This window comes from Chelonoidis abingdonii, chromosome 2 (genome assembly GCF_003597395.2).
Source record: "Chelonoidis abingdonii isolate Lonesome George chromosome 2, CheloAbing_2.0, whole genome shotgun sequence".
NCBI classification, from domain to species: Eukaryota; Metazoa; Chordata; order Testudines; family Testudinidae; genus Chelonoidis; species Chelonoidis abingdonii.
The window spans coordinates 122935497-122950280 of record NC_133770.1 but is presented as its reverse complement, the minus strand read 5'-3'; the positions used below and the strand labels follow the sequence as shown (position 1 = coordinate 122950280).

General features: G+C 45.4%; 1 protein-coding gene across 2 annotated transcripts in view; it reads right to left on the bottom strand.

The window, feature by feature from the left end:
- The window catches only part of LOC116821627 (dynein axonemal heavy chain 5-like), a 295723-nt gene that overhangs the window by 246052 nt on the left and 34887 nt on the right, over nt 1-14784 (bottom strand). The window contains exons 14-19 of one of the 2 annotated variants that reach the window (XM_075062655.1): nt 12084-12203; nt 11226-11427; nt 9877-9972; nt 6592-6765; nt 6409-6498; nt 5613-5768 (exon numbers count right to left, since the gene is read on the bottom strand). In XM_075062655.1, coding sequence (XP_074918756.1) covers nt 5613-5768; nt 6409-6498; nt 6592-6765; nt 9877-9972; nt 11226-11427; nt 12084-12203 — 838 coding nt within the window. Of the gene's footprint in view, nt 1-5612; nt 5769-6408; nt 6766-9876; nt 9973-11225; nt 11428-12083; nt 12204-14784 lie in introns of both variants that reach the window. The other variant, XM_075062654.1, reaches the window with a different exon arrangement.

The following is a 14784-nucleotide window of genomic DNA, read 5'->3' as shown; positions in this document are numbered from 1 at the left end:
GCTGTGAATCTTTCACTGTATCCTCATCATTTGAACAAAAATATTGGCTAGAACAGTCTTCTTTCCCCATACACTGTGGTTAGAAAACCTCAAACTTGCTAAATTAGAAAATTACTCCTGCCAATATGAAAATAAAAATGTACATGGTCAGTAGTTTTCTAACTACACAAGAACAATTGCTTATCATCAGAAACTAACAAAAAAGTCAGTCAAAGCAATAAAAAAAAGAGAAAAAAAGGGCAGTCAAAAAACCAAACAGAATGTTAGGAATCATTTAAAAAGGGACAGAGAATAAGACGGAGAATATCTTATTGCCCTTATAGGTTACATACTGATACCCCAATTGAATACTGTGTACAGATGGTCTCCTCATCTCAAAAAATATAACTGGCACTAAGAAAGGTTCAGGAAAGGCAACTAGAAGTTAGGGTTTGGAACAGGTCCATATGAGGAGAATTAAAGAAGCTGGACTTTCAGCTTGGAAAGAGAGGAGACTGAGGGGAGGATATGATAGGGTATATATCATGAGTGGGGTGGAGAAAGTGAACAAGGAAAAGTTATTTACTTGTTTCCATAATACAAGAACTAGGGACTACAAATGAAATTAAGGGCAGCAGGTTTAAAACAAATAAAGGAAATTCTTCTTCACACAGCACACGGTCAGCTTGTGGAACTCCTTGCTGAGGAGTTGTGACGGCTAGGACTATAACGGTTTAAAAGGAACTAGAAATTCATGGTGGTTAAGTCCATAAATGGCTATTAGCCGGATGTGTAATGGTAATGGGTGTCCCTAGACTCTGTTTGTCAGAGGGTGGAGATGGATGGCAGGAGAGAGATCACTTGATCATTACCTGTTAGGTTCACTCCCTCTGGGGCACCTGGCATTGGCCACTGTCGGTAGACAGAATACTGGGCTGGATGGATCTTTGGTCTGACCCAGAATGGTTGTTCTTATGTTCTTAAAAGAAATTATATTTTAGCAACAAAGCAGGCTTTGAGCTATCTGGGCACAAAAAAACTCAAAATAATTAATTTTTATGTCAATAACTCAAAAATAACCACAATAAAGGCCTGATCTTCCACATGGAGGGGAGGAGGGTGTTGTTACATTTGGGCATAATAAAATTTGGATGTGGTTTTACCTTTTTTTTTTCTTTTCTTAAAAACTAAGATATTACATTTTAAAAATGACATTAACAAAATGTTATTATGGTTGGAAAATCAGGCACTCAAGTTACAATTAATGTTGCCCCTTCTCTCTCTTCCTCTGCCACAGAATTCCTACGTGATGTGGGCAAGTCCCTTAAATTAAATTTTGGCCAGTGGCCATTGTGTGTTCATCTCTGGGTGCCTGTAGAGAGGCTTTACTGGGAAACTGGGAGGTAGGCAGGCACAAGACTGCCCATATCTAAAGGCCCCTCTCCCAGCCTTGTGAGAGGGACCGCTGGACCCAGGAACCAACGGAATGTGGGGGAAAACTAATGAATAACAGGGTCAGGAGTGATGGTCACAGGTTCAAAACTAGGGAGCCTGACGGGGACACCGAGCAGAGAACACCGGACAGCGCCCACTGCTCCTCAAAGCTGTCTAGGAAGCCAATGGATGCTGCCCAAAGGAACTATGCCCAGATGCGTGAGACCAGGGAGGCGTGGAAATAAGCCCCACAGTCGCAGAGCACCCCCTTGTATAGCATCCTCCTCTTGGTGTTGAAGATGGCCACTTTGGCCAGGCCAGGAGGCGGCTGATAAGGAGGTCTCGTGACTTTGTGGGGCCACAGACAGGGTGTGAGGGTATAAACAGGTGTGGGGAAAAGTGCAGCCAGAACTTCAGTGCAGCCAGAAGGTTCTGGAGGAGCCGGAATAGGAGCTGGAACCTGGCGCATTCAAGATAAGTGTGTGACAGGTTCTCTCTCACGCCGGAAAAGAGGCAGGCATCAGAGATGAGGGTGAACCATGCCAGGTACATGCCTGTGCTCACAACTCCTTGAAGCAGCTGCCAACCAATATCCCCAGTGGGCCGTGGGACCAGACTGGAATAGGGGCTGGCCCTCTGGGATTCCTCACCCTCCACAGGTTGTAGATAGTCCCACCATTTGGTATCAGGGTGGGACAAGGGTAAGGAAGTGAAACATGTGGAGCATGAGCATGTAGAATTGTTTCCTTAGCACAGTTTGGAAATGAACTGGCTGCGCAGCACGCAGCCAGTTCGGACTGTGGGAAGGGAGGGAGCCAGGAGGGCTCGCAGTACAGGGGCTCAATGAAAAGGCCCAGAGGGCCTGGGGTGAGGGGTGAGCAGGGAGAACCCTCTCGTAGTACCCGCTCAAAGAAAATCCAAGAGGTGGGTGACAAGGCTGCCCCAACTTCCTGGAGAACGTGCAGGGGGGTCGAGAGGGTGGAGAGACCCATGCGCCGACCGGGCGCTCTGGGATCCACCCAGTCCCCCGCCATAGTGCAGGAGGTCTCCGAGTCTGGTGGTTTCTGCCATGACCAGCCTCCGCTGCACCGAGCGGAACTCCACCACCTGCACACGAAGGTAGGGGTGTAGCAGGGGCTCTGCAAGCAGGTCCACCCCGTCAGTGGCCACAATGGACCTGGTGGCCGAGAATAGCTTCCAGGTCTGGAGGAGGTCCTAGCAGAAGACCAGAAGCTCAGAGAGGTCTCACAGAAGACCCTTGGGTGGAGAAAAAAGAGCTGCTGGTCGTATCGGAGCCCTCGAAGGCAGCGGAGGAAGGCATGCGCCAGCGTGCTCCACACCAGACTACCTGCGCCATAAAGGATTCTCTCTGCAGGGCCTGGATGTGGAAGACATGGAGATGGCTGTTGGGGCAGACCAGGCCCTGTCCTCCCTCCTCCAGAGACCCAGAGACCCAGTGCAGTCCTGGCCAGAAGAACTCCAGAGCTACACTCTGGAGCCGGACAAGGATCCTCGGGGCCAGGCTCAGGGTGTTGAGCCAGTGACAGAGCATGGACAGGACTAGTTGATTCAACACCAGTGCCCTCCCGCACAGGGAGAGACACCTGAGGAGCTCTGTCCATCTCTGCAGCCACTCATCCACCCTGGCCTCCAAATCCTGCCAGTTCTCTGGCAGACAAGGATGCGTGGCAGAAAGGTAAACACTGAGATAGACCAGTGGACTTACGATCCACTGGATGGCTTGACACGCGGGTGGGAGGGAGCTCGTCTGCCACCCGTTCCTGACCATCAGGCCAGAGCTCTTGACCCAGTTAACCCGGGCGGAGGAGGCCGCCGAGTACACAGCCTGGCAAGCCTCCACCCGCGCCAAGTCGCCCGGGTCCTGGACCACGAGGAGCACATCGTCAGCGTACGCCGACAGGACCAGCCGCAGCTCCGGCTCCCGAAGCACCAACCCCGTCAACTTCTATCGGAGGACACAGAGGAAGGTCTTGATCGCCAGAGTGTACAGCTGGTCTGACAGCAGGCATCCTTGCGTACCCCGCCCCCGCCCGAAGCTGACCGGCTCAGTCAGGGTCCAGTTGAGCCTGACCAGACACTCCGCGAACGCGTACAGCGCTCCAACTGGGACCTGAAGCCAAACACCCACAGACTTCCCAGGAGGTACCCATGGTCTATCCTGTCCAATGTCTTCTCCTGGTCCAGGGACAGGAGGGCAAACAACATACCATCCTTACCAGACTTGAGAATGAAAGACCACTACCTTGCCTGTGGTGGGAAGAACTGAACCCACCCTGCCCAGCTCATCAGAAGTACCGGGGCAGGGCATGAAGTATAAAGGGAGGGCCCTGCAGTGAAGTTGTGGCTGTACCAGGGAAGAAGGCGGACGTCTCTTCTAGGAAGCCGAGCCTTCTTCACGACCCTGGACCAGCAGCTGAGCAGATCAGCACCCTACAGACTGAAGCAAGCAAAGACCCCAAGGAATGGCTGAAGTGGCCACCACCCGATTGCGAGGCAGCCAGACAAAGCTCCAGCTTAAAAGAGCAATGCTGACTATGTGGGCTAGGAAGTAGCCCAGGGGAACCAGTCTTTGATCTGGTAGCGCTGCCAGAAAGTGAGGCACCATATTTCAGTTTCCCCACCAAACCAGTGGCAGAACCTGCCACTAATAGGGCCACTGACTGGGATCCAGTGGAGGAAGGTGGGCCCAGGTCCCCCTATCCCCTTTGCCACTACCCCACATCTGGGGATTGGCAGCACACTCGTGCTAGGACGGAAGGTCTGTGCCTTAATTTTTGGTTACCCCAGCCAGGAGGCTGTGGGCTCTAGATTGTTGATTGCTGTATGCCTTAGCCAGGAGGCTCTAGGCTAAAGACTGAATGTTCCTCTGCCCAGCTCCAGAGGCCAGTGCTCCAGACTGTTGATTGTTGTTTACCCCAGCCAGGAGGCTGCGAGCTATAGACTGCTTGTTGTTGACTCCAGCCAGAGGGGCCCAAGCCCAATTACTGTTGCCTGATGCAGTGAGGCAGCTTTGCCTCTCTCCCCACTCAGAGTGACGGACCACTACACTGCCCAACCTGAGTCAAAGAAGGTCTAATATGCAAAAGAGCTAATGACTCACAAATGCAAATGAAGTCAGTAAGAGCTACTTGGCACATGAGGCAGCGTGGTCTGGAGGAATGTGCACAGGGATGGGAATCAGGACAACTTGAGTTCTAATTCTGAATCTGTCACTGAGTCACTCTGGCTTTAGGTAAATCACTCTAATGTCACATCTCCATTTCCCCATATGGGGATAATACCTACTTCAGAGGAAATATGTTGTGAGGATTAATGTCTGTACAGTGCTTTGAACATGTAAAATGGTATAAAAATGCTAAGTACTCTAAAAAGTCAGGTTCTAGGTATCTAAACTGAGGAGCTTTCCAACCACTGAAGCACTCATAATTGCATATTTTGGACTTAATCTCACTGTGCTGTAATCCCTATCTATAAAGTAAGGATAATAATACTTTCCCATCTCACCAAGTAGTTGCCACCTCAAATTAATTGATATTCGTGAGGTACTCAGTATAGTGTTGATGAACATAGAAAAGACCATGAGGCAGTTGATAATTACATATTTGCTGCAGGTTTTGGACAATGTATAATAAATAAGACATGGAATCCATACGTGGAAAGCTTAGGAGAAAAACATCAACTAGCTATATCATTCTCTGAGTATTGTTCGTTATGTACACTAACATAAGAACGGCCATACGGGGTCAGACCAATGGTCCGTCTAGCCCTGTATCCTGTCTTCTGACAGTGGCCAGTGCCAGGTACTTCAGAGAGAATTAACAGCACAGACAACCATCAAGTGATCCATCCCCTGTCATCCACTCCCAGCTTCTGGCAAACAGGCTAGCGACACTCAAAAAATGGTGCTGCATCCCTGGCTAACAGCCACATACGAACTTATCCTCCACTAAATGAGATAGGGATACTATGGGAAAAACTAGCATGCAATCAATTAACATCTATATTGCAATATTTACACATAAGGTGACAGAATTAAGGTCACACTGAGTAACCTTAGAATGCTTTATTTTGCAATCTTAACGGCATTTTATAACCATAGTTTTGTGTATGTGATTAAAGTAAAAGTAACAAATTTCATCCTTCACTATCCTTTTATTTTTAACTTTTAACTTCTTTACCTTGGTTTCTGGATGTCTGACAAGTAACGAAGCATGCAGTCCATTCTTAGCTTGCTCAGCAAACCTGCACCATGCTCTGTGATAAAGAAGTTCATATTCTAAAAGAACAGCAGCCATTTTGTTGTAGCTCCAAATTACCTTCTTCATTTCTGGAGTCTACAAATCACAAGAAATTTATTTTTATAACATTGTGCTCATATAATGGATTAGATTGTGCCTACCAGACCTTTCCTCATGATGGTCAAAGGAACCAAACTGGTGTGGAGTATGCAGGCCAAGCCATTTTGGAGATCTGATGTGCCAAACAACTTAGAAAGAGATTTTAAAATTCAATGAGGAAACTTTTAAAACACCTTCCTAAACTCTTTTTCTCATTTTTATCAACCTTACCTACAAAAATTCTACACTGTAATATGAAACGTGGGATGTGCAATTTCACAGAGATTTGTTTCTTTCAATCGTTTGTTGAAACACTGGTCTACAGAGCAGGGCAATGTGGGGCAGCGGCAGGCCCAGGTGAGGACAAAAGGAGTGACCTGAGTTACCTACTAGAACCAAGCAGCACAAGGTGATTGAGAAGCAGCTGTGATGAGCTACAGAGGGAACTGGCATTACCACCAGAGGTCAGAAGCTAGAGTAGTCAAGTATGGCAGGAGCTTCTAGAATCTGAGGGCCAGGCCTTTAAAGTTGCAGAGGAATGGATATAAGGGAGATAAAAGTAAGCTATGTTATTGGCATGTTCTTTTTTTTTTTTTTTTTTTTTTCAAATTTAGCATTTCCCCCACTAATTTCCAACCTTCAAAAGTGCAGTCTTCTTTTTAAAAAATTTCATTGGATGGTCTATTTTTCTGAACAACTGCCGAGCCCACATAATCTTCCCAGTTACCTGCAATGGAGCAAGATTTAAGTTTATGTTTTCATTAACATAAAACAGAAAAAGAGTAAAGATCTTTTTCTCTCGCCTTAGTTTCATCCTTACAGGTGGTACATTACGAGGCATAGGTGGATTTTCTTTTTGCTTCTGGTACAGTTTTCGAACCAGATCTAATTCTCGGCTGTATCGCTGAACGACGATTATATATTTTTCAGTAAGATCAATATGGTCTTTACCAAGGTGTTCAAACTTCATTAGAAGTCCCAACATCTGTTCAATCTAAAAAGAGAGATTGGAGATTTGCAGTAAATGCTCCATCAAGATGGGAATAGCTTAGTAAGTCGTCATTGTATGTTTGTAACTGGTTAAGTTATTTTACTGTGAACATAGAACAATCTTATCTAATAGGTTAATTTATTAAATTCTCACTTAGCTCTAATATCATGTTTAAAATAATTTGATTTGTCAAAAAGCTACCTACATAGGATAATGGAGCAATATTTAATTTCTTTCTGACTCTTCTCCCAATGATCCTTGAGCCACACACAAATACAGTGTAGAGTACTCCTGGAATTCTTTGCCACTACATGTGGGAAGAATTCATGACCTCCACAGATTTCTTTGCTTCTTCGCAGAAAATGATGGGGAAGGAAAGGGAAGCAGCAAGATCAGTGACGCACCGCTCCCCAGCAGCGCAGGGGTGTCGTTTCAGGTGTCCAGAGCAGCTGGCGAAGAGGTAAATCACTACAGTTGGGAGCAGGGCTGAGGACACCCCAACCGGTGGCTCTGACCCTGCACCAGGCTCAGTTGCTGGTCCTGGCTGGGCAACGAAAGGAGTTCCTCTTCCCCTGCAAGGAGCGGCTAGGGCCAGGACTGGGTCAGACCCCACCCCCAGAAATCTCCCCCAGCTGCAGGAAGCTCCACACCCCATCTCGATATCCTGCCCCCATCACTCCTCAGCGTGGGGGTGGGGCACTGTAGAGGGAGTTGCTCTTCTGTATGTCTAACTCCCTTGAATCCATACCCCCCTTACCCAGACTCCCTCTCCGCCGAGCCTCACCCCCTGCATCCAGAGCCACTGTGCACCCAGAATCCCCCACATCTGGAACCCCTGCCAAGCCCTACTTCCCCTGCCCCCAGACTCCCACCCCACTGAGCTCCAATCAACTGTACCTAGATCCGCACCCCACCAAACCCCACTCACCCAGTTCTTGGACACCTCTGTTGAGCCTCTCACACCCAGACATTCCCCAAAGCCCCAGCCACCTTCACCTGGACCCCCCTGCAAAGTCCCATTCCCCCTGCACCCAGAACTCCCCAACGAGCCCTGCTTGCCACACACATGGATGGGGGACTAAGGCTGGGTGTGTGTGCAAAACTCTGTCCCTCTCACTTGCTATATTTGTGTGCCTGGCGTGGAGGGGCAGGGCCCCAAGGTGTTTCTGGGGTGGACCCAGTCCTTGCACTGTGTCAGGGTTGGGTGCATCCTCACCTCCCAGTCTGTGTCCTGGGAGAGCAGGGGACCTGCAGAGTGATCTCCCACTTCTGTGCAGCCAGTGGTCTGTGCTCCCCACTGCCATGCTGGAGCCTCCACATTTATTTACTGACAAATAAAATGGCAGCATTTTTCAGAATTTTAAAATATTGTGTGCAGAATTTTTTTTTTTTTTGGTGCAGAATTCCCTCAGGAGGAAGTAGAGTAGTACCTCCACCTTCATCAAGACTCAGATTCTGCCAACAGCACCACATGGGCAGATTCCTGACATCAGTGGGGCTCTGTGCAGGCACTGAGGTCTGCTCACACAGATTTTTTCAAAATTGGGGCCCAAATCTAAAATCAGTTCTGATTTTAAAGACAGCTCACAATGTTGATTTCTTTGTTTACTTCAATCTGGAAGGAGGAGCATAAGAAATGCAACTGAGAAAATATTTTGAATGAGCTGCTGGGTAATACATTTTTTAAACTGAGTACAGCTCTTTTCTGTCTTGTGTTATGTATTGGATAAAACCTTATTATGGGTTGAGTTAAAACTGATGTGTGAATGCACTCTTCACTTAAGATAGTGATAAGAAAGACTTGAGAGGCCATATCGAAACATGGCAAAACAGAGCCTGCTCAGAAACTAGCACCCTGTGGGTGGAGAGTTCCACTGAGGATTGTGACTCTGTGTGTGAGTGATAGACAAACAGTCTGACAGAACAGAAACAGGTAAAAGGGCCAAAAACCAACCAGGAAAAAGCAAGCCAAGCAGGAGCCTGTGAGCACAGTGTATGACCTTGGAAAAAGCTAGAGAAAGAACTTTTTGCTCTGGTGTTGGCTAAAGAGGTTTTAGGGGACACAAACTAATAAACTATTCATCTGTTTCTGGTTCCTCCTATATTTGGAGAATATAAAGAAACAAGATAACAGTAAGGAAAATACCAGACTCCTTCATCAATTACTATCTCAACCTGAACTATCCAAAGGGCTCTGGACTTTGACTAGCAACTCGGGTCAAAAAGGGGCAACACTTGGAATAGTTTAAACTTGATTCTAATTCTTTTAAATTTCCACTTCCCATTTTCCCCCTAATAATTCTTGTAATGTAAGCACAATTAGAAATGAAAAAAAAAAAAGCCAGCCAACATTTTGGAAGCAATAGCAGTCCAATCTGTAACACATTTTTTAAAAGGAGGAAATATTCATCTTAACAACATCTGTCTGTCTGTCAATTTAGGTGTTTCTATAACTGTCTTCCTTGCCAGTGTAAAAGGAACAACCAACCGTTTTGCTCTGAGCCACAGAGAAGTGCATAGGCGCCATCTTTCTTAGTTCCCCCGGGGTGCTCGAACCCCTGCTACACCACAGGCCCTGCCTCTACTCCACCCCCAACGTACCAATGACAAACTGTAGGCTGAAGTAGAGAGCAGAAGGAAAGAAAGCACTGAAAGGAAGCAATAGAAGAAAAGCAAAACTGCAGATAGGTCTGGAGGTGCAGAGAGGAACCAGGGCCTGTGAGGTAAATTGGAGAGCTAACGACAGATGCTCCAAGAGAAGCAATTTACTATTTTGTTGCATCAGCAGGGAAGAAGTAAGAGCGAGGAGCAAAAAAAGTAAGACAAAACAGAATGAGGAAGATGAGAGGGACAAAAGATGTGAGGAAGACAGAATAGGAAATTGGCACTTGATAATTATCAGCATTTAAAAACTCAGTATTTCTGACTGAGTGCACTTGAGCTTGAAGAGTTTGCCAACATTGCTCAAATCCTCTGATATTATCTCACATCGAACAAGCATTGTGGCCTGATTTCCAAAAATGCTGAACACCTGCAGCATGCAGAGATTTCAATAGGATTTGTGGGTGCCCAGCACTTCTGAAGGTCAGGTTTTTTACTTGCAGAATTACTCACAGTCAAAGATTTCTCAAACCAGGAATCCACTAATTCTTGCATTGACTGGTGCAGACCTTCAATTTGATTCTTAAATTCAAGGTAATCTTTCTCAAACTGAAAAAGGGGGAGAGGGTAACAAAACAAAACAAAACCAAAAATGGATTATATGATGCCATTAATTTTCATGTAAAGCCACCCTCTTGGAACCAATACAGTATTTGCATATTCTGCCCACTAAGTGTATTCAGCACTCTACAGAACAGTCCAGTGACAGAGCTCGTAACCCCCAGGAGTTTACATGCTAGATCAGACAAGCACAGAACAGTCAGCAGGACTACTTTTCATGATTTATATTGAAAGTCCAGTGTGAAGAATCCTGTGAGATTCTGAATGACTTCATCATCTCACAAGAGACACTCACCACCCTACAGAGGCAGTCCATGCTGCTCTCACCCAATCATTTCATATGTAGAAATGCCAAAAAAAAACCACAAACATAATAAAAGTTAGAGATCTCGAAACAGCCCAAAACCCCAGCAGGCATCCAAATATGATTTTCAATGGACAACCACACAGCAAATATTACAGACATCAGAGCACAGTCCAGAAGTGCTCCAGACCTGAAACATAAAGAGCGATTTTCAGAATTTGCAAACCATGAGTTAGGAAGAACGGTAGTGCAATAAGTAAGTCAAAATATTTTTCACGTGTTGTAATTATAGTCCGGATCTAGCAAAGCACATGGGCCCTGATTCAAGAAACTGGGGCCTTAAATATGGAAGCAGTCACACTAGCTTCCACCGGACTATTCATGTTCTTGGAGCACAGGCATAACTGCTTTGATGGAACAGAGTGTAAGAACTGCTATTAAAACAATCCAGTCTGAACTCTGGAGCCTGATTCCTCAATTCTTCCTCCTCTAATTAATCCTTAGTGATGCAAGTAGTCCCACTGACTTCAGCATTACTGCCTGCATGAGTTAGGGTTTTCCAGATGGGATTCAAGGTTTATGTATCTCAAAAAAAAGGAAAAAGTTTTGTTTTCTAATTGGCATAAAATATGCTCAAGATTCAAGAAAAAGTATTTGCACTTCTGGGCCATTAACCTGTCACATTCACAACTAGTTCACTTATCTGTGTACAACTACCAGTGGTGAATGTCTAACAACTTAAAATTATCTTAATAAGATAGGAACATGTTAGAATTATAAACAAATTAATGCATATATTGTTATAAACTTCACAATGGTTCTTTTGTATATTGTTTTAAAATCCACCATATTTTCAAGGAAATGCATAGTTTAAAGTGACTGATTTAGATTTTCACAAGTGTTTACCATTTCTTATTATTATTTCTGAAATATGTACCTCTTGTTTCCTGTGATCCAGAACATCATAGGTTTTTGATTTGGTGTTTGTAGCAATCATCTGGTAACGAGCATTGATCCTTTCAATACCTTCTATTTTTATATTCTGTAGCTCTAAAAGGCCTTCCATGATATTGCTTATATCTGAAATCTTTTCCAAGCGTTTACAGAAGGCATCAAATTTTCCAAATATATAGTTTTCACTGATGATAAAAAAAGGCAAAAGAGAGACTATCATAAACATATAGAATAAAACATACTGCAAGAATTTCTAAGATTCAGATATATTCTTCCGGTACTTGCACAATGTTTCTCTTTTTCTAAAATGTACTCTTATTAGTGCAGAATCAAGTAAACCACTTTTACGATGAGTATGAAGTACTTAATGCTTAAATCTTACATGTGCCAATTTTGGTCCTAATTGTAACTGTTTTATATAAAAGAGTATCTCCAATTATGTCACAGTTTTCAGAATATCACAATTTGGCCTTATAATGTTAAGATGCCGGCTGAAGGCCTTGTTCTACAGTGCTGATTCAGGCAAAACTCTCATTGGCAGTATGATTAAGGACCTGATCCAAAAGTCCACTTATGAACATGCTTAACTCTAAACACATGCATTAGTTCAACTGAAATCCCTTTGGGCCTATATGGGTACCAAATCTGTGACAAACTGGCAAAACTTGTCACTGAAAATTTTTTTCTGAGTAAAAACTCCAGGATCAGGTCTGAAACATGCTGCAGTTTACACTTTCACTGAATGTTAAACTCTCCAGTTCCTCTGTACATACGTTGATTGTGCAGTTATAAATTATATAAATGGACAAGATTTGATTCAAGGACAGAATGAATGATTTACCTGAAATCGAACTGCCGATCATTTGGATTTTCCTTTAGCTTCTCCCTTACTCTCTGAAAACATGTTTGATATTGTTCATTGAGATAAATACATTCTTGTATTCTCTTTAATAATTCTTGCCTAAAAAAAAAAAGTGAACAGAAGACAAACTTAAGAAACAGAGAGAGCTGCACAAATGATTACAATAATAGAACATTTCAGCTACACAGACATTTGATCAAGTCCAGTACTTAGAAAATATTGTATTAACATTATAAAGAGTAACCTGATGAGATGTGGACATAGATGTATATAAATACATCCTTCAAAATGTGAAGAGGACTAAATTAAAATGTTCATTTTAAAACTGTTTTACAAGATAGAATTTTGTTTTATTTTATTGTTTTATTTCATTTTTATTTTGTTTTACTGGCGTTGGACCAAATCCTGACCCTATTACACTACCCAGCACAGGTCAGATAGGAACTGTCTACACCATGTAGCCTGTTCAGTTGCTGTACATTAGCCATTTTTTATCTCTATAAACTGTGTCCTTGTTTCCAGGAAAGTTTGGATTCTCCTCTTCTTAGGTAGGATCAAACATGAGAAAAGTCTCTTGTTTCCTTTAAATGTGAACATCTAGAAAGCCACATTTCCCAAGGCCACAGGCTGGATTCAATTCATGTGCAGTAGTTTGACCAATCTTAACATAGCTACTGTAAATTAAACCATGGGCATTAGGAGGCTGTATTTGTCCCTTTTAGTTTAAATAATGGACTGTTATTACATATATACGCCAATTAGTTGTAAAGATCATCATTCTGTTAGGACTTTGTCACTCTGTTTCCAGAATGTTTGTCAGAGCAAAGGAATCAGAAATTAACAAACGTAAAACCTCATGAATTCCCCCGATTGACTCAGAGACTTCTGCAAACAAAGTGAATAAAACAAAAAGAATGCATTAGAAATTAATGTTGTTCAAGTATGTTAAAAATTGTATTTTCATTTTATTTATGATCATTCTTTATCATAAAGGATACAATTTAGTCATGGTGGTCAGGGAAGTCAAGGATTCCGTGAATTCACTCAACTTCTGTGACTTCTGTGGCTTAAACTGTGAGCAGCTGGAGCTGGGGCTGTGCGCTGCCCTCCTCTCCCTCAGCGGCTGTGGCCGGGGCTGGAACAGTACCCTCTCCCCCCTCTACTGCCCTGCGGCTTTGGCTGGGGCAGGGATTGTGTGTTCCTCCCCACCCCGTAGCTTCGGCCAGGTGGAGGTTGCACATTCCCCTTACCCTGGCTTGGGCTGGGGCTGTGTCCCCCACCATCCATGGGTAAGGTCAGGGCTGGAGAGCCCCCCACCTGCAGGGCTGAAAGGAACTTAAAGAATTTACCGGTACTCCGGAGTCCGCAGGAGGGGACGGGGCCTCAACCAGAAGAGGTGTGGCCTCTATTGGAAGAGGCGGGGCCTTTAAATCCCTGGGCACTTTAAATCAGGATTTAAAGGGCCTGGGGCTGAGGAAGCAGCAGCTATCGCAGCGAAACCCGGGCCCTTTAAATCACCATCGGAGGGGATCCCGGCCTCTGGCAGAACTTTAAAGGGCCCGGGGGCTCCACTGCAGTAGCAGCAGCCGGGAGCCCCTGGCCCTTAAAATCGCTGCCTGAGCCCCGCCGCCACTACCCCGGGGCTCCGGCAGGCTCTGGGGATGATTTAAAGGGCCCGGGGCGGTAGCGGCTACCTGAGCCCCGAACCCTTTAATTTGTCCTCGGAGCCCTGCTGCCAGAACCCTGGGGAGGTGGCAGTGGGTCTCCAGCAGCTATTTTAAGGGCCAGGGTGGTAGTGGCTGCTGCAGCCCCGGATCCTTTAAATAGCCACTGGAGACCCACCACTGCTACCCCGGGGCTCGGAGGATGATTTAAAGGGCCTGGGACAGTAGCTGCGGCAGGTGCCCCAAGCCCTTTAAATCACCGCTCGAACCCCTCCGCCGCTTCCCCAGGGCTCTGGCAGCAGGGGTCCGGCAGCAATTTAAAGGACCTGGGGCTCCAGTTGCTGCTGGGAGCCCCAGGCCCTTTAAATTGCCACCAGGGGAAGCCGATCTGCCCCAGTACGGCGCACTGGCTCTTGCCAGTATGCTGTACCGGGGCATACCGGCTTACTTTCACCTCTGCCCACCCGTCACTGCGACCAGGGCCAGAGATGTGTGGAACTCCCCGCCCCCAAGCCACGGTTGGATCCAGGGCTGTGCATTGCTGCAGCCGGGGTTGGAGCCAGGGCTACATGTCCCTGTGGCTGTGGGGGCTGTGCACTCTGCCCCTCCCCTCTCCCCTCACTGCTTTGGCTGCGGCCAAGACTGAAGCCAGCACTGTGTCCCCTTTCGTGATGGTGAGGCTCTGGCTGTCAGTCCCCCCAGTCTCTCCCCCCTGCCCCATGGCAGGACTCCAGCTGTCGTTCCCCCCCCCTTTTATTTTCAGTAAAAGTCACAGACTCTCATGAATTTTTGTTTATTGCCCACAGCCTGTCCATGACTTTTACTAAAAATAACCATGACAAAATCTTATCCTTATTTATAATGTACATTCCAATATCACTGTCTACAATTTTTGAGACATCGTCTGCTTCAGAGATAAAATGTGGTATTTATTATGTATTTTGATGTGCTGAATTCAAATATGACAATTAAAACAACTGATTGGCTACTGTTTCTAAGATATTTAAGTTTTTACA